Raw genomic sequence first — 22,823 nt, 5'->3', positions numbered from 1 at the left:
TTGAACTCCTCGTGGGAGTTTTACGTTCGTAAATAAAGACGCTGATGTGTGATTTAGTTCGTTTTTGTTTATGCTTCATAAACCTCAGGTAATGTTTAATTCTCATATTATTTTCTATATATTCATATTATCTATCTATCTATCTATCTATCTATCTATCTATCTATCTATCTATCTATCTATCTATCTATCTATCTATCTATCTATCTATCTATCTATCTATCTATCTATCTATCTATCTATCTATCTATCTATCTATCTATCTATCTATCTATCTATCTATCTATCTATCTATCTGGCATTGGACGATAACCGTTTTCAAGGTATACCGTGGTTTGGAAACGTCAAGGTCTTAAACCGGCCAAATTTTCTGCTATACAGTTCCTAAGGTATGTGTAAGATCTTGTATTCACGTTTTTCTTTCTTTCTCGTTTTTGGGGCAACAGTATCTTCAGCAAGAAAGATTTCCAAAGATGCCATTTTAAATAGTAAAGAAACATTTGTAATTGTAAATTGACATTTAAAAAGAATGTATTTTAGAGCAGTAATCACAATACGGTGAAATTTTTATCCAAGGTTATCATACCATCAGAATTATATACAGGCCCATTCCTACTTACTTACTAACCATCCATCCATCCATCCATCCATCCATCCATCCATCCATCCATCCATCTTCTTTTCAAGTTTCAATTGATGAGCATCAAAAATGTTTCTTTTAAATTGAATTTTTATTTGTATGGACATCAACATCACACAGCTGGGAGAGACATGTAAATAAGTTAAAGTATTATTCGCTGTAATCTGTGAACTGTCTCCATTAATCCTTCAAAATGAGTACATTATACCATAAATTCCATTAACCACCAAAAGCCTGATTTATTAAGTATCATTAATATCAATCACAATAGTGATTATTGTTTGGTCATTTTCTTTTGGCTCTTTGAGTTTGTTTTTGACAATATGTACCAAGCTCTTAGTTTTGGATCTGCTAAAGAACAAATCCCTGTAAATAAGTTACTTAAAGCAGACTTGAAGATAGAAATATCACATTCATTTCACACAAAAAACATAACTTTTACACGTTTTGGATATTTTCAAGTGCATAAAGTGCAAAAAAAAAAAGAAATAAAAATTATGATGAGATAATTTATTGCACACAAGTGTTTAATGTTTGAAATATTCCATGCTAATGAGAAATTATAAATATATATTAGAATAAAACATCACACTTTATATGGGGCACCCGTAATACACAATTAGACAGACATGCTTCTGTAGTGCCAAACACATGACATGAGGCACATAATCCAGATGGTCCAATATCTTTGCATAATTAAAAAATTCCCACTCCCTTCTTTCACTCATACATTAGACACATTAGTGTTCGCTTTTTGCAGACTTGCATTTGTTCAGGCTCTGTCGTGTCCAGTCTCGTCTGAGTCTGGATCTTTCACACTGTCCTCACTTTGCAAAGACTCTTCGCCAGAAGAATGGCAGCTGAAATCTGCTACTCCCGATTCCTGGTCGCTATTTTCAGCATCTGAACTTTTTGGTTTGTCTCCAAACAGGCTAAACTCTGTGCTGTCTTTCTCTCCTTGCTGTGAGGTGAAAACATTGGGAGCACCACCTATAACACCACCCATGTAATCCTGAGGTGTATTGGCCAGACTTGCATCTAAAGGTACCGACCAAAGAGCCTGCCTGCTCTCTAACACACCCTTTTGCATGTAAAGAATTTTTGCACGCTCCTTATCTAGAACAGCCAGTTTCTGCAAGAAAAAAAAACATTCAATTGCATAACTATCAATGCAAAGGAAAAATTCCACATGCATCTTGATCCAACGGTTGTTCAAAAGTAGGGTTATTGAGAGAAAATGCTAACATTTTAATGCAGCTTTTAAAGTGAAATGAAAACTAAACCATTATCATCTCTGTGTAAAATACAAAAACAATATCTAACCTGCTCATAGAGAGCCAGCTCTTCTTCTAGTTGCTGTGTTTCGTCTTTTACTACCATCAGACAATCCAGTTCAGACTGACGTGGGTGCAACTCTCGGTCAAATCGATTATACAACCTCCTCCAGTATCTAAACTCAGAGACACAACAAACAGACATAAATAGCACTGCATTATGAACTGCATGCCCCCCATTTACAGTAGATGTTATGCTGACTACAACTAACTTTGCAACTACAGGGGAGATCTATTATTAAGTATATAAATACAAACAAATCTATAATTTCTCACATTTCAAGGTCACTGATAAGTCACATTTGACGATTTCGAAACATGAGTTAAAGGCAGTTATTTTTAAGCATATTTCAAGAGTTATATTTATTTTGAAGCAAAGAACAAATAACATCAGTGACATTAAAAAATAACTAATCAAAATTACAAAACATTTTCATATTCAGTTATTGATGTTAATTGGTGTTACCTCATTTAATTATCTAACAAACGCCGTTTAACCAGCAGCCAAACATTGCAAGATGGTGAGCTAAAAAGTGGCTAAAACCTACTGCAGCATGCCCAGATGAAGGTCTAAGTGCTGACCCAAGGGCAACTTACTAATTTTTGACTGCTGTAACTAGGGCTGTACAATATATTGTTTCAGCATTGATATTGCAATGTGATCATTTACAATGCTCACATTGCAGGATGTGCATTGATATTGCAATGTGATAATTTACAATACTCACATTGCAGGATGTGCAATGTTTAGCCTGGATTATCATTTTTCATTTTCATGTGTTTTTGAGGCCTGTGACTAATGATTTTAAAAGCATTAATGGATAAGATTTATTTTTTTATTATTCAATTACTGTACCTGAATACTGTTAGACTCGGAAAACGATAAAACATTGTTAATTTCAATTTCATATTTGTTTTTGTTGTTGTATTGATCTATGCTTGTAGACAGTTTATTAGATTCAATGCAAATGCTCTTCTCCACAGAATCATCCCAATCAGTCTAAAATGATTAATTCTCTCAAAATAGAGATATTCAAGTCATCTGGTGAAATTGTATTTATATCTCAATATATATTGCAGAATAACAAAATATAGCAATGTTAGATTTTTTTCAATATTGTGCAGCCCTAGCTGCAACCTTCAGCATTTTTAGCTGTAAACTTTGTGCTAGAATCACTGTTCTTCTCTAGTTTTAATCTATATGTTTTCCATAAAATAAATGTTTTTTTGTTGGTTAATTTAACTAAACACTGTTCTACTAGCATGGTAATATATATATATATATATATATATATATATATATATATATATATATATATATATATATATATATATATATATATATATATATATATATATATATATATATATTTAAAGAATCATTCTTTACCAAAAGATTCACTTTTTATTTTTGAAAACAAAAGTGAATTGAAATTACTTGTGTTCCTGATAGGGAAGATCAAAACAAAGTGTTACCTAAACATGTACTATCAGATTAAATTTATAGCAAACCAAAACATACCATAGAGCTGTGTCCCAATTCACATACTATACATCCTAAATAGTATTCAAAAATAGAATTAAGCTTAAAAGAGTATTGCTGTGTCCCAATTCACATACTATCCATCCTAAATAGTATTCAAAAATAGAATTTGCATGTCCCAAACCATAGTATGCTGAAAATAGTATTGCTGTGTCCCAATTCACATACTATCCATCCTAAATAATATTCAAAAATAGAATTTGCATGTCCCAAACCATAGTATGCTGAAAATAGTATTGCTGTGTCCCAATTCACATACTATCCATCCTAAATAGTATTCAAAAATAGAATTGGCATGTCCCAAACCACAGTATGCTGAAAAGAGTATTGCTGTGTCCAAATTCACATACTATCCATCCTAAATAATATTCAAAAATGGAATTAGTATGTCCCAAACCAAAGTATGCTGAAAAGAGTATTGCTGTGTCCCAATTTGCATACTATCCATCCTAAATAGTATTTGAAAAAGAACTAGTATGTCCCAAAACATAGTATGCTGAAAAGAGTATGCCAAAGGTTCCTGGATGATTTACTATTTCCGGTAAAAATTTGAAGTGTAGAAGCATCCATACTCTAACCGCTAATACTGCCCACAATACATTGCAAGTTGGACGTGAATTTGACTAGAACTACATACTCGGGTAAAAAGTGTAAACAAACTACAAACATGATGGACACACGAGACAAACCGTCAAGTAGAGAGGCTTCTGTAAAGTTGTTTGATTGACTGTTAATAAATATCTAGCCAATTGGAACATAATTAACCACGTTTATGTGTTATATTTCATCTGCAAGAACAATATAAACTTATTTTGATAGTATATGTTTGGACATTAATTTCTGTATGTATAACCAAAATGTTTCACCCAAAGACCTGAGGAGATTTCTCTGCATGAACTTGCGAATGGCAGATTATCCTGCTGCTGCTGCTTCTTCAATAATGTAGGTAATTAAATATGAAAGAAATGTGGATGATGTGTCAAGATGATTGACATGGTATGTAACTAAGCAATATAATTATCTGTTAACAAGGAAGTAGTATGTCCCAAAGCTTGTATACACACTCAAAAGTGTATACTTTTTCTTTATTAAAAAAGGACATAATTTTAGGGCATAGTATACATGAATTAGAGACGCAGCAACAGTTTACACAGAGGAAGAGATGTTCTGACATACTTAAAACAGTAGGGGGCAGTGCTAGGCCTTAAAATTCCCTGATTCTGGATTTGATCAGGTTTGAACAGAGGGTTCATGAAGTCCAGCTTGTTCTCCATCAAATAAGGCCATATGGAGTGAGTTTTCTCTTTGATGCTACAGAAAAAATAACAGAAAAACAGAAAAAAGATTCAAATGTCTCGCAACACAACAAACAGAAACTACTTTTCATCGTATTATTAAACAAACAGGAGAGTTACCGCAGATCTTTCCTCTCCTTCTCGCTGTTACAAATGAAGTTGCCATAGTGGCTGGAGTAAACGTGGTTGTGGATGCTGATTAGAAACTTCTCATTGTACTCAAAAGCGCAGGGAAACTGGTCCATAAGCTGCCATACACATTCCAGGAACTGGTCAACAACAGGAGACACTTCTTTGGCTTCTCCGTCTAGATGACCGCATCTGAAAAGCCATAGAGTAAAACACAGTAAGAATGAGAACGCTCATCTATAACACAACAAAACCGGTCAAATAAATTGTAACATGAAGGCCAACCTGTGTGAAAACTTGTGTCCAAATGAAACCCAATCTTTCTCAATCAGCACCTACAGATGCAAATAAAAATACAATATATACAAATATAAAAAAAACTGTGTTTTACTTCTACTATCATTCAAAAATGTCTTTATTTTTTTAATTAGTAAAAAGACTCTCTCACTCTCATTTCTAGTGCTTGTTCACTGCTTTATACAGTGAAATGAACCACCAATAACTCTGACAATTGTTTCATACATAGGATGTCAAACTTTAGTGCTGTTAAAACACCCACACACTCTCTCATTCACACACCATGGCCAATTTCATTCATTTTCCTTCGGCTTAGCCTCTATTTCAGAGGTCACCACAGCGGAATGAATCACCAACTATTCCACCATAAGTATAGGCAGCAGATGCCCTTCCAGCTGCAACTCGGTACTAGAAAACACCCATACACTGTCAAATTCACACACACTCATACACTACGAACAATTTAGTTAATCCAATTCATCTATACCACATCTTTGGTCACGCTAATATGGGGAGAACATGCAAACTCTATTCAGAAAGGCCTTCAGTTCCACCCAGAACTTAAACCAGCGACCCATTTTTATTTCAGAAAGATTTCATATAAAGGCTGTTTATTTTAACCTTAAATGTATCAAAGAAACCTTTAAAAAATTGTACAGTTCCCAGAAAAATATAAAGCTTAATCACTGCCTAATTTAGGTTGGTAAAATCCATGGAATACAAGATAATTATAATAATGGTAATGTTTGCAAGTTTATCTACAATTCTGGCATTTTCTTTAAAGAACTTTGAGTTAAAATTTTGGAAATTTAAGATATAAACACATTTGAGTAATTAACAATTACAAAAGTAAAAATAAATCATAAATTACAACAAAATGCTTTACAATAATACAATACCTAAAATACTATTTAAAAAATACTAAATAACGAAAATCGTGAGTTGCAGATCTCGGTGGCAAATTTTTCTAATACAAATTCTAAATCTTGAGATGTAAATTTCCATTTTTAAACCTTAAAATCCCAAACATTAAATAGTTTAAAAGTAAAAAGTCCATTTCAAATATTAAAATACATAAGAATAAAGTAAAAGTAGATAATTTGTAATAAATGTAAACAAGTTGGTTAGCACAACTGCTTTTAAAACATAATTTAGCAATTTTGTTTATTGATTATTATTGCTTGTGCCAAAAATCCTCTCTGTAAATGGGTCAATAGAATCATTCTACACATACCACCTTGTTTCAGAGCATCAGGAAATGAGATGGTTTTCCCAGACAGAACTAATCTGTGCTAGAAAGCATGTCCTCCTTTTTATGCTGACCCCATGTGAGGGTAAATTTCTAAGAATGATTTTCCAAACGGAGACCATGCTATTGAATGAAGCCTCTCCAGCAGAGATGCAGTCTCCCTCCAGCAGAGAACCAGCCAGAGTCAATCCTTACCTTTAAGTAAGTTATGCATCTTCTTACACTGTGAACTCAGTGACTTGAAGGGTGGGGGAAAAATTACTATAGTGCAGCATGTGGTTATTTACCATCAATCCTTTTATGGTCCTGTAATAAGGGTCCAGAAGAACACCGGCCACAGAGCACACCTGAGACGTCCTGTCCCAGCCGTCAGAACAATGAACCAAGACACTGACGCCTTCATCTGCCACAGCCTGAGTGAAACATGAAATCAGTTCAAAATATAGAGGCTGAATACTAGCATTATTTCCTTGCCCTTCGTTCTTTTTGTTTATTAAATTAAATTGAATAAAAAAATATTAAACCTTAATTGTCATTTAAATTGAATTGTTTATTAAACCTAATTGTTTTTGGGGTTTTTTTTGTTGCAGAAATGTGCTTATGTGACACTGTACAAGAATGAACTTTATTGGTTATCACACGACAAGCAAGCATGTCTGAAAACTAATCGAGGGGAGGTCTGTGTAAAGTCTCATTTCACTTGAAGTTATTCTTTGATCACTTGATAAACTTCCAAGTTTTCTATCCGGTAAATAGATTTTCAACCGAGACAGAGAAATCTCATTTATTCCAAGGATTTAAACTTTTAACTGTTTATTAAACCTGAATTGATTTAATGATTTATTAATTCGTTCATTAATTATTCTGTTTAAATCAGAATAAAAAATGTATTAAACCTTAATTGTTCTTTAAACTTAATTGTCTATTTAACCTGATTAAACTGAATTGTTTTTGCAGAAACATGCGGATTTGACAAACAAGAATGAACCTAATTGGTTATCACATGTCATGCAAGCATGACTGAAAACTCATCAAGGTTTTTTATTAAACCTGAATTTATTTATTTATTAAATATTTAATTAATTTCTTATCCGTATTTCTTAGTTTGTTTATTAAATCAAAATTAAAAATGCATTAAACCTTAATTGTTATTTAAATAAGTGCTGTCGGCTCACAGCAAGAAGGTCGCTGGTTCGAGCCTCGGCTGGGTCAGTTGGCGTTTCTGTGTGGAGTTTGCATGTTCTCCCTGTGTTCGCGTGGGTTTCCTCCAGGTGCTCCGGTTTCCCCCACAGTCCAAAGACATGTTGTACAGGTGAATTGAGTAGGCTAAATTATCCGTAGTGTATGTGTGTGTGAATAAGTGTGTATGTGTTTCCCAGTGATGGGTTGCAGCTGGAAGGGCATCCGCTGCATAAAAGAAATGTTGGATGAGTTGGCGGTTCATTCCGCTGTGGCGACCCCAGATTAATAAAGGGACTAAGCCGAAAAGAAATTGAATGAATGAATGTTATTTAAATATAATTGTTTATTAAACCTGATTAAACTGAATTATTTTTGCAGAAACGTGCTGATTTGACATGCAAGAAGGAACCTGATTGGTTATCACACGTCAAGAAAGCATGACTGAAAACTCATCATGGGGTGGGGTGGTCTATGTAAAGTGTCATTTCACTTGGATTTATTCTTTGATGTCTTAAATATTCAAGTTTTCTATCTGGTAAATACATTTTCAACTGAGACACAGAAATCTTGTTTATTCCAAGGATTTAAACTTAATTGTTTATTAAATAATTATTTATTTATTTATTATTTAATAGATTTATTTATTTAGTATAATTTATTTACTATTTTGTTAATTAAATCAGAATTAAAAATGTATTAAACCTTAATTGTTATTTAAACTTAATTGTTTATTAAACCTGATTAAACTGAATAGTTTTTTGCAGAAACATGCTGATTTGACACGCAAGAATGAATCTCAATGATTATCACGTCAAGCAAGCATGACTGAAAATTCATTGGAGTGAGGGGTGGTCTGTGTCAAGTGTTATTTCACTTGGATTTATTCTTTGATCTCTTTGACCCTTTCTTTACCTTAGATATGAAGATTCCAGCCTCCATGATTGATCTGATGTGCTTCAACCAGTCTGAATTTTCAAGACCCAAGAGAAAGTCTCCCATGGAAGGAGAACGCAGAGCAGAAACTGTAAAAAGACAACAGACACTCTGAGAACATCCAGACATATTTACTGCTAAAGTTAACTTTATGATGAAAACCAGTAGCTTTATCAAGAATTTACAGTAGGAAACTGATACCAGGAATATTTTAGACCTCTTCTTTAAAGTGCTCAATATTTACTTTGGCTTTGAGCAAAAACAGCCAGTGACTAACATGTGAATCTGTAGTGTCCTCTGTGAGTGTCCCCTTTATTTATATTACTTAAAATATGCACTTCTGATGAATTGGCTTGATGACAGTCCTGTCTTCCGGCTCATTACTTATTATGACAACCAAATAAAATAGTATTTCTATAAGTGGCGTTGATTCCTTCTCCAAACCAACATAAACATTGTGAGCTTAGACATGTCAACAGTTCAAGTGTGATAAGAGCTGGTGACGTCCCATGAGAACAGTCCAGATGAGAGCTCAAGCTTACATGACAATCCTGCTCGCTCTTGATGGCGGAACTGCATTTCAAGGAAAAGAGCTTTCTAGGAAGAATCAAGCAAGCTGTGATGAGATCTCAAACAGTCTCTGCTGGACGGCTATATGATTATTCGACCATATGACTCCCTAGTGTTTTCTGGGTCAAAATGCTATCACACCCAGTGCCGCTATTATTTCTTTAACGCTGGAAGATATCATTCTCACGCCCTGCTTTTTCTCAATCAGGGGAAAAGGCTCCCCAATCATTGAGTCAACAAAATAAAAATAGGCAAGGAATAAAAGCCAGATGGATTCAAAGCACCCCTACTACACCATCTGCTATGCCAAGAACTCTCCTGTGGTACAATCTACTGCTTCATTATAGACTAATATCTTTATTATAGACAATAAAACACCAAGTCTTGGTTTTCTCCCAAAAAAAAATTCATACTGGTTCAAGCTGGTCTGACAGAAGGATCTTTGCAGAGAGAAAGCACACTGGTTCACATGGTGAAAAGTAAACTTTTCGCTTACCCTCTATGAGTTTCTGCTGACTGTTTCTCATCACGTGAATGTTTTCAATGCCGATGAACTGGAATTTAATGTTGCAGTAGTTGTCCTCATTTTCATAGCCTTTGCCTGCAGCTCGGTTCGCCATAGCGTTTAGCTGGAAACACAGAGGATTCTCATATATGGTGGCTTTCATTCGTATTTCTGGTATTTATATCAAGCGGACTGACCTTGGGTCTGGTGTCCACAACATACATGAATCTGCTGCCAGGATTAGACTTCATGATGGCCTGCAGCATTTGCTCGTCCTCCAGGCAGCGAGCACTGAAGCCAGAAAGAGGCTGACTGCTGCGACATATAGTGGCCTACAAAACAAAACATGAGACAATATTTGAGCAGGTGTTTGCCTATGTGCACTAGCGACCAAAACAAACTGCCTAGTAGTTCTTTAGATTAGTGTAGGACAAGATAGTCTATGTAGTAATAAATATGAGTCGAATGAAATAAAATAAATAATAACTAAATATATGCATGTGGATTATATATGTATAGAACATACCTGTATATGAAAATGACTTTCAGGTCATTTTTTAATATGAAGACAAACAAAATATATATTTAACCCTTGTGTACTGTTCAAATTGGCTACCCTTTCTTTATGTTTGTGGCTGTTTTTGCCCCTATGACTTCCATTATAATCACATTTTTTTTTAAATGCAAAGCCATGACATCAAAAAAAAATGCAAAGAATGCGTTTTTGCAGGACTCCCAAAGCTCATCATGATTCTTTGGATTCATCTTCAATGCCTCCTCCTTCATCCCACCCCAGACATGCTCAATAATGTTCATGTCTGATGAATGGGCTGGCCAATCCTGGAGCACCTTGACCTTTATTTTTTTCAGAAACTTTGATGTGGATGCTGAAATATGAGAAGGAGCTCTATCCTGCTAAAGAATTTGTCCTCTCTTGTAGTTTGTGCAGCACAAATGTCTTGATAGTTCAGGCTTTTGATGTTGCCATCCACTCTGCAGATCTCTCTCATGCCCCATACTGAATGTAATGTAACCCCAAACCATGAGTTTTCCTTCACCAAACTTGACTGATTTCTGAGAAAATATTGGATCCATGCGGGTTCCAATAGGTCTTCTGCAGTATTTGTGATGATTGGGATGCTGTTCAACACTTCTTCCTTCTACCACTTTTCCAAATGATCAAGTAGAAGTCAAGTTATTATTTGTTCCATTTACAACTTGTATCGACAAGACTTTTGTCAGGTAGTGCATGTTCTACTTTTTATTTTCTCAAACATATCAAGTTAAGTGCACAAAGGTCTCTCTTACTCTCTCACGCAGAGCTTTTTTTGCACTGCAACTGATGATCAGCAGTAAAAATTAATAAATGTATCTCTTCCCCACAGGGAAAATGAGCAACAATCAAGAAATCTAAATGTCAATCAAAAAATGTGATTATATTAGAAGTCAATGAGGAAAACAGCCACATGCATAACAAAAAGGTAGCAAATTTGCCCAGTGTATTGTTGACTTTTAGAAAATTTTCAAAGCATTTTCAAAAATATGTGTCAAAATAAGATTTTTCATTTGTTAATCATTCCATTTCCTTGCCATGAAACACAGAGAAAGTTATGGCAAAATAAAGACTCAAAATCACCCCAGAATGGATGAAAACATCCCGAACAGCACAAAAGGGTTAAATGTAGATAATTAAACTAGACAAAATATTGGTAAATCTAGCAAAAATGCATTATTTTTAAATGTAACTATTGAAACGTGTGTGTTTGTGTGTGTGTGTGTGTGTTTGAAAATAATTTAAAAATATCTAAATCACATTCTTCCCATGAAACCAAACAAAATACTGCTGCTCAATCAAGAAAAATGCAATCATCAGAGTCATTTCCAGCTTGATCCTTTCACGCTTGATTAATAAATTAAACAGCACTGTCGTCTCAGTGGAATGGCTAATTCATGAGAATTTGGCCCTGGCCTCTTAAAACTCTGAGCTTGCAGTATTACATTTTTAGAAACTGTTCTAATCATATTTTGGGGTTAACAAACCATGAACAGAGGGAGATATTAAACTATAACTGACCCCTGTGGGCCTGACCGTCATGATCTTAATGTGGAAGTCACACACAAAACTCTCCATGTGGTTTGAATTCATGTGTCCAAAAGAAAACAGAGACTCGAGGGGGAATATTTGACCTCAATGAAATGAAATGTCTTTTGACAGAGAGCCGAACCCAAGAGGGTGCAGAAGAGGTCTGGCCTTGGCATTAAAGTATCCATTATTGTCATATTTAATGAAGCAAACATATGCTGCATGACACATTTAGTGTCTTGTCATGTTAAACGCACCACTTAACATTTAACTTACTGTTAAGCTGGAGTAAAACAGTGAATTTTATTTGCAAATCAAGTTGTGGTTTAATGTTAGATCAAGCTGGAACACATTTGCATGTTTTATATACAGTATTAGGACACAATGTTCTTGAACTCTCATCCTCAATCGAATGACAAAATATTTGGCAAGCAAGGACATATGAAGAACAGGACGAAATTCTCCACAGTCTCATTAAAAAGGACAGATAATTGTTAAAACTGAAGACACACTGTGCCAGATGCAAAGTCAAACTCACATGATTTTCTTTGCAATAGTATGACAACGTGGGAAATCGACCTCTGCTACGAAACTTAGAGCTCCCTACGATGACAGGGAGGGTGACGGATTTAGGCACAAACAAGTCAGAAGGGTAAGTGTCACACACCTGTGTTAAAAAAAAAAGTTATGCATGTAAACAAACCTCCATATAATCAACTGATTGTGTTTACATGGTATTTGTTGGGTCATTTACAGTACTAACTCTGTAGTCTCGGTTGATTGGGGTAACATGCCAAAGTTTATTTGGAAGTCCCATTCGACTGTACTCAGCCTTCAGATCTAAAAAGTCCCACGAGTGCTGCCATTCAGCCTTGTCAACAGTAGGATTAAAGGAAAAACAATACAGCTCTTCATATTTTTCTGCAAGACAGGAAAAGAAAACATGACAACAATGTCCTTCTTAGGACATATTTAGGTTTAAATGACATGGTTCACAACATCCAGGTTAGTATAATATATTAACCCTTAAACACATACATTGGTTTCTTAGTGAGGAACATTATTTGCTACCTTTGTCCTCATGCTTTTTTTGTGTAAGATATACACATTTAAAATATTCTTCAGCTTAATAAAGCTGATCATTGTTTTTCTATGTTCTAATACTTTTTTTTAAAAGAAGTGCATAGGGTTGCTGAAGATGTATGTAATGGGGTAAATATGTTTTCTGATCAAGACTCAATTAAATTTAATTAGTCAAATGTGCAATTTCTGATATAAAACAAGGAAACATTTCAATTCATAATTATTCATAATCAATTTCATAATTAGCATAGGCTAAAGAATGTTCATTATCATCAGTAAAACAGAAATTTAGTAACTAATGAATGACATTAGTTTCACCATTACTTAGTGTGACTTAGTAAAACTTAATTTTGTTAAGAATGTCAATATAGATAGTAAAATCCTCTGCTCAAACTGAACCCTTCCAAATTTCAGGAGTTTCAAATTTTCATTTTATTTAATTATTATTTCATTTCTATTAAAATATTGGAAGAATAAGAGATCCATCAATGTTATATATACAGTATAGGCCAGAGCCAATAAAGTCTATGAGATATGTAATAATGATTTCTGAAACATTTATGCATTTAAAGGTTTATGTGCTCTTGTTATTATTTTTTCGAACTGAGCATATTGTGTATGTGGATTTGCTCTTCAGTGTTTGGACTCTCAGTAGTGATTTTTAAACCACACTGAACTGAGCTAAACTGAACTGAATTTAAACACTAAAAACTGAACTCCACTGTTCCAATTTACTATGACCTTTTATGTGAAGCTGCTTTGACAAATAAAGGTGAATTGAATTGAATTGAATTGAAAATTGAAGTGTATGCACAATATACTGTTGAAGTCAGAATTATTAAACCCCCTGAATTATTAGCCCCCTGCTTATTTTTTCCCCCAATTTCTATTTAACGGAGAGAAGATTTTTTCAACACATTTCTAAACATAATAGTGTTAATAACTCATCACTAATAACTGATTTATTTCATTTTTGCCATGATGACAGTAAATAATATTTTACTAGATATTTTTCAAGACACTTTTATACAGCTTAAAGTGACATTTAAAGGCTTAACTAGGTTAATTAGATTAACTAGGCAGGTTAGGGTAATTAAGCAAGTTATTGTATAATGATGGTTTGTTCTGTATACTATAGAAAAAATATAGCTTAAAGGGGCTAATAATAATAATATTGAGCTAAAAATGTTTTTTTTTTTAATGTAAAACTTATTTAATTCTAGCTGAAATAAAACAAATAAGACTTTCTCCAGAATAAAAAAATATTATCAGACATACTGTGAAAATTTCCTTGCTCTGTTAAACATCATTTGAGAAATATTTAAAAAAGAAAAAAATTAAAAGGGGGGCTTATAATTTGATTTCAACTGTATCTGTTAATGACTGGCAAGTTAAAGGGATTGTCTCAAAAGAGAAAAAAAATAATTTCTGGCCTACTCAGTAACTAAATTTTTTACTCCCTGCACAAACCTAAGGAGGTGTCTCTCCACGAACTAAGGCCAAAAAAACAAATCACATCCACTCTGAATGAACATCTCTACTGTTTCCATCTTATCATGCATCCATGTGCTATGAACTGAAATTCGGATATGGTAATGGGTATTTCAGAAGTGTGCTGGCCAATCACAAAAGACGGAACATCTTACCAATCAGAGAAGAGTAGTATTTTTTAGAGACCAAACCCATGGATGAATTATTTCAAATATTGCATTGCGACAAAAGAGGTGATGTTGCAGTGCATACTATAAGAAGTGTTTTAACCTTGAGCAATTTTAGTTGTTCAAGAAATGGAAATATAGCATTCAAAAATTCTCTTCAATCAAAATTCTTATCCACATAAAGGTGCTAAAAGTTATTTTTTTAAAAATCAAAGAGTATCATAAATAATAATGATATAATATTATTGTAGTGGACTGTAAAATAGCATTATAGGTACACTTTAAATGTATAACTATACATTTTTTCTGCAATGATACTGCATATTGTTCAAACAATGCATAGATGTATGACTCACCTGGTCTGGAGAGACGTGTGAGTGAAATGTAAACATTGTGCCAGTCGCTCTCTTGAGGAATGATAAACTGTATGACTTGAAAGTTCTTGCAGTGGATTAATAAAGGGTATCCACTCTGTGATGCTTTACGTTTTACAATGTTACATACTAAACTGTGCAGGACCTGTGAAATGCACATAAACCATGTCAGTACTTAAAAACTGAATATTTTAAAAATAATAATAATAATAAAAAAAACAGAACAAATGTTTAGTGAAAAAAAATATCAAAAATAATGTGTTACACCTCTTACCCAAAGCTCATTTCGGTCCTCAGATCCTTTACCTACAAAGATAGTGTGTGTTGCTGTCAGGTAGAGTGTGCCCAGTTGAGTTCTCCGAGAGGAACTTCTGTCCACTAACCGGACATTTTCAGCCTGCAGACACAAAAACAAAGTAATAAGACACATTAATATGTGAAGCACTACAAATTGAACAATCCTTCAAGCCTGAAGTGATACTGATGTATGCTAGAATCATGTGCATACCGTTGACACACAAGAACAAAACTCAAAAATGTCTGCTTTTTACACCTTTTCTTAAAATACATACAATAAGTAGGCCTAATAATATGGTTTTCATATTGGACTGTGCTGAGCTCATTGATGAATAAAATGTCATAATATATTTATCAAGCATGTGGACACAATGCACTGAGTTCTGAGGTACATGGCATAAAAGAGATTTGTTGTGATGAATCATTGTATCATTCATTGTATGATGCTGGGCATTTACCTTTGGCATTCTGATGTGCTCCATCTCTGACCACCACTCCTCTGGCGCATGAAGCTTATCAGGGAACAGAAACACGTATTAGTGTCATGCTAAACGAGTGTTTTTGTGTTCGTGTAAACAAAATTATAATTCAAGTATTATCCGAAACGCTATGCCGCTTTGAATCCGGGTTGATACGGTTACATATGGCTCCTCCCGTCATCTGTAATGATTCACCGTACGGTCTCTGTGCCGCTGCTGGGTCCTAAAGCCGAAGAGTTTGGTAATGTGCGCGCATTAGGGTATAATTTCAGCCAAACAAGCATATCTCTTTGAAATATATAAATATTTACTCAAATTAATTGTATCTTTATTGCGGTGTCTTACATATAACACAACTAATAGTAATGTGTTTAAGCTCAAGATCAGAATGTTTGGAACACCAGGAAAGCTGCACAGTGCGAGTGTGCAAAAGGCCCGGATAAACTCACAGCAAAGTTATTTTTTGATTATGGAAAAAAATTAAGTTTGAAAATACAATTTCAGTTAGATATTTACATCCGTATGCTCCCCATGCTGCTGTGTGCGCTGTGTAGAGGCAGTTATCACTGTGTATTTTCTCAAAAAACAAAATGAGCTACAACTAAACTTTTTTTACAATGAGAAAACAGCAGTTAAAAAGCATTTGGTAAAAGAAGTGTAGATGCTTGTGCACATTCTGTAGTTCAATACTAAAGTACAGTCATGTCAGATGTATTTCCTAATCAAAGAAGTCAGAGCCCCATCGCACCTATCTACAGGCCTGTAGCCAGCCTGGTGAAAGGAGCAGATCTTTTTTCTCAAAAAGTGGTCCTTTTTTTGCAGTTATTCGCCTCATTATCTATTTAACTACGAAGTTAAGTATTTATAGTTTAAGTACTGCATTTTAGTGACATTTTAAGCTCTTTTTATTTTGTGATTAGCTTGTCGGGTGGCCATCATAACCATACAAATGATTTACCAAAACCTTTCCTAAAGGTTTATAATAAAGAAATATAATAAACCCGTAATTATATGTATTACTTTTTATCATATATCATTAGGACAAAAGAAATCTGTTAAAGCTTTACATTAAAAACTGCCTTTTAAGGCTAAGTAGCCTTTTATTAAGCATTTATTAAGCTTAAATACCTTTTATTATAATTTATGATATTTATTTACTTGAATAATAAAAAAATATACATGATAATAATAATAATAATAACAACAATAATTTAGAGCTTTAGAGATTTTTCTAGCCTCTCTTGTAAAAAAGCACATTAGAAAATTCATGAATAACAACAACTATAGCCTAATTAGTATTAAAATTTACTTATATAAACTTTAAAATGGACTTTTGGTGCTTCACACCTTTTTATTGGTCATTTTGTCTTTCAAGAATAAGGTGCAAGATTTAGAATAAAAGTCCCTTGATAATGTTTTCTCCAACAACAATACAGTAGGTCAGTAGTGAAAGATGACGTCAAGTCAAATTCTTCTCAGTCTTAAAGCCTTCTATGATGAGTTATTTTTCACAATTGATGATGGCATACAGGTCAAAATAGGACAAATGAGCTCATGTATGGGACAAATTCTGGATCTTTATCAGTGGGGTTGGGTATTTTGAACCACCTTAACCCTCCCCGGCTACAGGCCTGATCTAATATACTAGTGTTGAAGTGCTAGTTTTAAGGCGTTTACCAGTTGTGTGCCAGTGAAGGGTTGCACCAGTTGTTCTTTCTTGTTTAATCGAGAACATAAAGTCCATACTAGAAGATTTGTAAGAACATGAAGCCAATTCTAATGGTGCAATGCAAAAGTTGTAACTTATGGTCCATTTACATTACTAAGCTATGGTGTAATTTGTGCACTGCTGGTACAACCGGGTTTAGATGTTTAACAACAGGTAGATGTACATTATCCCACTTTTTTATCACCATTTTAATTAAGAATAAACTACATTTTAAATGATATTTTCGATGTAGGTTCTGGAGTGTCAATCATTATCTTGTGCATATAAAAGTGACAGCTTGAAGCCCAAGTCGAGTCTACTTTAAGGATAGCAGGCCAAGTTCGTTTACCATTATCTATCATCACTGAATAAGCAGAGACATTTGTGGAGCACAAATTAGCATTACTGCTTTGGCTTAAAAGGTTTTGATCATCTTAAAGTACTGAAAGCAATTAATATTGATTAATAGTATAGAATTTTAAATTGATGTAGCCTATATGACTAGTGTCCTGTCTTCTTGACCTGTTTATTTTTCTTTCTGTAATGAATTTTAATGTGATTTATTTCACCAAATTAACTCCACTTCAGTTGTTCACAGCCAATAATGGCATAAATTCACAGACAGCTTATCTGTCAAAATTCTCTCTCCACATTTATTGACTCCGGTCTCTCTACACAAAATACATATTGACACTGCTGTGACGTCATATCAATCTTTGAGTTAATCAGTGAGCCTTTATGGACAGTTGCAGTTTTGTTCAGTACTTTGATTTGACCACTGACCAATTCACATTTAATCACCATGTGATTTAATACCGCTTGTTGAACATTTCATAACTGTGATTTTTATAGTGTTTGTCTATTCTGGCTACTCCAAAGTCAAATCAGTATTGCATTGATTTTAGATCTCTTTTTACACATCATAAACTTGTGAATGTTTTTTTTTTTTTTGGCCTACGGTGATGAGTGATAAGGATTTTCGAACAAGAAATTATGTAGGGTGGGACATAATTTTGTATACTGAAAATTTATTGTATGTTTTTGTTTGTTGCTGAATTTCTTTTTAGTGACAGATTGTGATTTAATTAAAATAAAAAAATATGCAGTGCATGAATAATTAATTATAAACAAAGCCTCTTTATATCAAAAATAAGAATAGTTAATGAATTTATGAAATATAACACACACCTCTGAACATACAATGATAAGTTTCACATCACAGGACAAATGACATTGGTGGATTTCAAGAACTCCTACTTTTCCTGTTAAAGCTTGTTGAATTTGAGGCCTGTGGCTAAAAACGTTAATGCATTAGTAAGCATTTCTCTCATTATCTCTGATAACCAGCCATGTCCCAGATTTTAACAGTCCTATATGCATTTATACTCAATAAGCACCATACCATCAATATTACCCTATAGTACGTTATACTGTACATGTAATGGCAAGAACAGACCTGCAGGAGCATCCTGAGTTTAAGTGCTCATGGCCATAAAGCCTGATTGTGACCTAATGGCCCAGTTTCTGTAACCAAGGACTTACCCTTTAGCTTTTATTCTTCATGACATTATTTATGACTCCACATTATTAGTTAACATGGAAAACTCTACAAATGTATATATATATATGTATATATATATATATATATATATATATATATATATATATATATATATATATATATATATATATATATATATATATATATATATATATATATATATATATATATATATATATATATATATATATATATATATATATATATATATATATACTTTTGACCTTGTAACAATAAAAAAAGAATTTCATTCTGTGTGGTTGGCATAGAAAATCAACTAAGCCCAATAAACCTTGAGGCAGTTTCTCATAGAAACACAGTCTTTAAGAGGATTATGCAATTTGAACACTTTTGTAATAAAGAAAGCATTAAACAGATCTTACCATATACGCACAGGTGATCATTTCAGCCTTCACATTGGTATTCAATATAAATAAGATTAAGGAAGCATTAAGTAGTATACTGGGTTAGTATGTCAGTCTTCACCATGCAATGCAATATTCATATTCCCTGTATATTATGACATTAGAAAGCATAGGAAAAAGCAACTTGTGTTGTCTTACCTCAACCAAACTCTCCTTTGAGAAATCATAGATGATCAGTTTACCATGTTAATTCTCACAAACCAGTCGAGATATCCAACTTTTGCAGAGTCAGCACAGGATCACTCAAGTCTAGACTAAAAATCTTCTGGTGCACAGATGTGGGTTCAGTTCATTTTCCTCAGTCAGTTTCCCTTTAACACAGGATGGTTAACAGGTTAGTGAACTCTAAACAACTCTGCCAGTGTTTACTGTTTAATGCGTCATCAAAACAAAAGCAAGCACAAAGTGACGTACATTGCATAAAAGTTATTTGTTTTTGCAGATAAAGAGTGAAAGAGGGCAGTTCATTTTAGGAAAAGCTGTATCTGTATGCGTTTTGTAACAATGGCACAAGCTGATTGCACAGCAGTTTTCCCATTTGCAGCCATGTGTCCCTATCTGTAGCCATCAACTGTCCTCAGGTCTTCCCACTAATAATTGACTTGTAGATTTCCTGGTGACAGCTCTGTTAAGTGGTGCGGAGTGTCCCTATGACAAACAGTTTCAGCAGCGCTGGATAGCCGTGTCGACATTAGAACCAATATTTTCACATTAGATGAATTGACCATGAACATGACCCTTGCAAATTGCAGAGGGATCTTGAAATGAGAAATATTCATTCATTCATTTTCTTTTTGGCTTAGTCCCTTTATTAATCTGGGTTCGCCACAGCGGAATGAAACTCTAACTATTACAGTATATGTTTTGCACAGCAGACGCCCTTCCAGGTGCAAACCAGTGTTGGGAAACACCCATACTCACTCATTCAAACACAGACTCATACACTAAGGACATTTTAGTTTATTCAATTCACCTATAGTGCATGTCTTTGGACTGTGGGGGAAACCGGAACACCTGGAGGAAACCTACATGAACATAGGGAGAACATGCAAACTCCACAAAGAAATGCCAACTGGCTCAGCCTGGACTTAACAGCGACCTTCTTGCTGTGAGGCGACAGTGCTAACCACTGAGCCAATGTACCACCCCTTATATATTATATATAAAACTTTTCTCATTTAGGGAAAAATGGTTGTTTTCCTAATTTGACCTTAGGAAAATAACAGTTCAACAGGTTTCTTCTCATTTCTCCAAGCATCTTGTGTTTTGTTCTCTTTGTTGTGTAGGACTATATTGGCAGATGAATACATCTGCTCTTTGGACTTGATTTTATGCCCAAAAACTGCCTCTGTGTTTCAGACCAACGCTGAGAGATGTTCGCCAGGGCTCATTCAGTAGTTTTTAAATGCAATTTAGAGGTCATTACAGTGAACTCAACCTAAAGCTGTTCAGTTTCACAACAAAAAATCTGTTTTAAGAAGTATTATTTTAAACCAAGTTGCAAAGTTTTAAAGTAATTTCTTTTATTAATATCAGATCTGTCTTGTGCCTGAACACTGTGCCAGTATTGGCAAACACGGTAAACCACATTCCCTGAATGTCAGTAAAGGAGTCAGCCCTGCTGTTTCCCTGGATAGTGTATGAATGTTTGCAGTGGTGGCTCTTACTTTCCAATTCATTTAGAGTGGCATTTGCTTTCACTGGTGTTCAGATGTAGTCCTAAAAAAAAGGTGGTGTACTATTACCCACCCAACCTGCCCATGCTGTATTATAATTTTACCTGAATGTTTCAGCAAGACATCATTCAGTTGACTTTGAAAAACAAATTAAGATGAGAGTTTAAAAAAATTTGGTATACAGTTAAAGGGTATGCGAATACACGTAAATTAGGGAAGTCTAATCAGCAAAACAAGTCAGTATACACGCAATTATTGATCCTCAGAAGTCGTAATACCCAAACAGCTAGTGGAAAAAAGCATACTGAGTATACGTGCGTATAGCCCCAACTACACCACTGGTTCAGATAGATAATGGGCACAAAATGGACACAACTGATGAAGAGGACTGTCTCTGCAAAGTAATTGCAGTAAGACTCTTTTGCAGGGTCTCAAATCTGTTGCAGAGTTCTAAAGATACACAACTGCTTTTTAATGTTTTTTATACAAACATATACTACAACAAACATCTCTGGCTATATCCAGCATCTGTACTGCATTCTAAACGGCCTAAATGCAACTCAGAAGGGCATTTTTGAGTAAGAACAATGGACACGTGTGAACACTAGATTCCTTGTCCATGTTTAATGTCTGATGCAGATAATGTAAACGTGCATTCAAAGGAACTTTTTTGGCTCCAAAATGTCTTGACTAAACCCTTCAAAAGGATTTCTAGCATAAGATCCGAGCAGTGGAATGGGAGGGAAAACGCAAGTTCTACACACATTTTACATTTTTGAACCTCATGATCCATGTCATGTGTGGAAAAAAGTCAAAGCAAAACAATGGGAAAGTGCAATGGAATGGAAAAAAAAACCATTCTATGAATGACCCCTTTGTTATCACAATGGAAAATCTGGTATTAAATGTATAACAGACAACCTGCTCTGATTTTACAGTTAGGAAAATTATATACAGATTTTTTTTGTCAGAATTCACAAAAATCTTCACGTTTATTGTTTTAAAAACTCACCTTTTTAACTTTAAAATGGTTTTATTTCTTTATACTGTAAATTCAACAAAGTATTGTCCTGTTCAGAAAAACAGTTTGAGCTTTGTGACACATGGTGCAGTATCATGTTAGAAAAAGACATTACAAGATGGATACAAAGTGGAAAAAAAGAAAACGGGCTTAAGCCTAACCCTTGGTATTCTACTACACTCAGAAAATGATGTTTGCAGTTTGTTCAAACTACTTAATTAAAATGAGCTGAAACAACACAATTCTTGAGGTTATTTTGGAACAACATAATTGTTTTATGTTCAATCCACTTAAGTTAAAAAACAAAACAAAAACAAAAAAACATGTTGTCTTTGACACAAATCGTGTGTGTTGAACCCAGCTTTTTTTAAGTGTATGGGGCCAAAAGTGTGTCAAGTATATATCCTTCACACCATTACACCACCACCAACCCGACCTTAAGTAAACAGTGAGCCTAGCATCTAATAGTTGCCTCAGAATTTGAGTCCAGTTAACTTTTTTCAGGCTTGTGTTGTTCAATTTCAATGAACTGTAGATGTAGTTTTATGTGCTTATAGCTGGAATGGAAGCGATGTGCTCTTCTTCTGCTGACGCTCATCTGCTATAAGGTTGTTGTGTGTTCATACAGTTGATCTTGCACATCTTGGTTGCAATGAGTGATTGAGTAGTAGCATTTCTAGTCTGTTTATCCTCTCAGACCTCTGGCACTAACAAGGCATTTTCGCCCACAGAACGACCACACACTAGATGCTTTCACACACTGGATATTACAGTTCTCTGC

The 22,823-nt window shown here is 34.3% G+C and overlaps 1 protein-coding gene across 1 annotated transcript; it reads right to left on the bottom strand.

Annotated features, from left to right (window-relative positions):
- Positions 1-719: 719 nt before the first annotated feature.
- On the bottom strand, positions 720-15,822 carry mtmr7a (myotubularin related protein 7a). The gene is made up of 14 exons (XM_056471927.1): positions 15,631-15,822; positions 15,150-15,272; positions 14,858-15,020; positions 12,524-12,681; positions 12,299-12,427; positions 9,875-10,009; positions 9,669-9,801; positions 8,582-8,691; positions 6,775-6,900; positions 5,227-5,276; positions 4,933-5,133; positions 4,694-4,828; positions 1,964-2,090; positions 720-1,772 (listed from the first exon to the last, which is right to left on the bottom strand). Exons 1-14 carry the CDS (start codon positions 15,652-15,654, stop codon positions 1,413-1,415), a joined length of 1,974 nt encoding a protein of 657 aa, XP_056327902.1. The 5' UTR covers positions 15,655-15,822; the 3' UTR covers positions 720-1,412.
- Positions 15,823-22,823: the final 7,001 nt, after the last annotated feature.

Source organism: Danio aesculapii, chromosome 14 (assembly GCF_903798145.1).
Source record: "Danio aesculapii chromosome 14, fDanAes4.1, whole genome shotgun sequence".
Taxonomy (NCBI): Eukaryota; Metazoa; Chordata; class Actinopteri; order Cypriniformes; family Danionidae; genus Danio; species Danio aesculapii.
The sequence above is the reverse complement of the archived record's forward strand: the minus strand, read 5'-3'. Positions and strand labels throughout refer to the sequence as shown.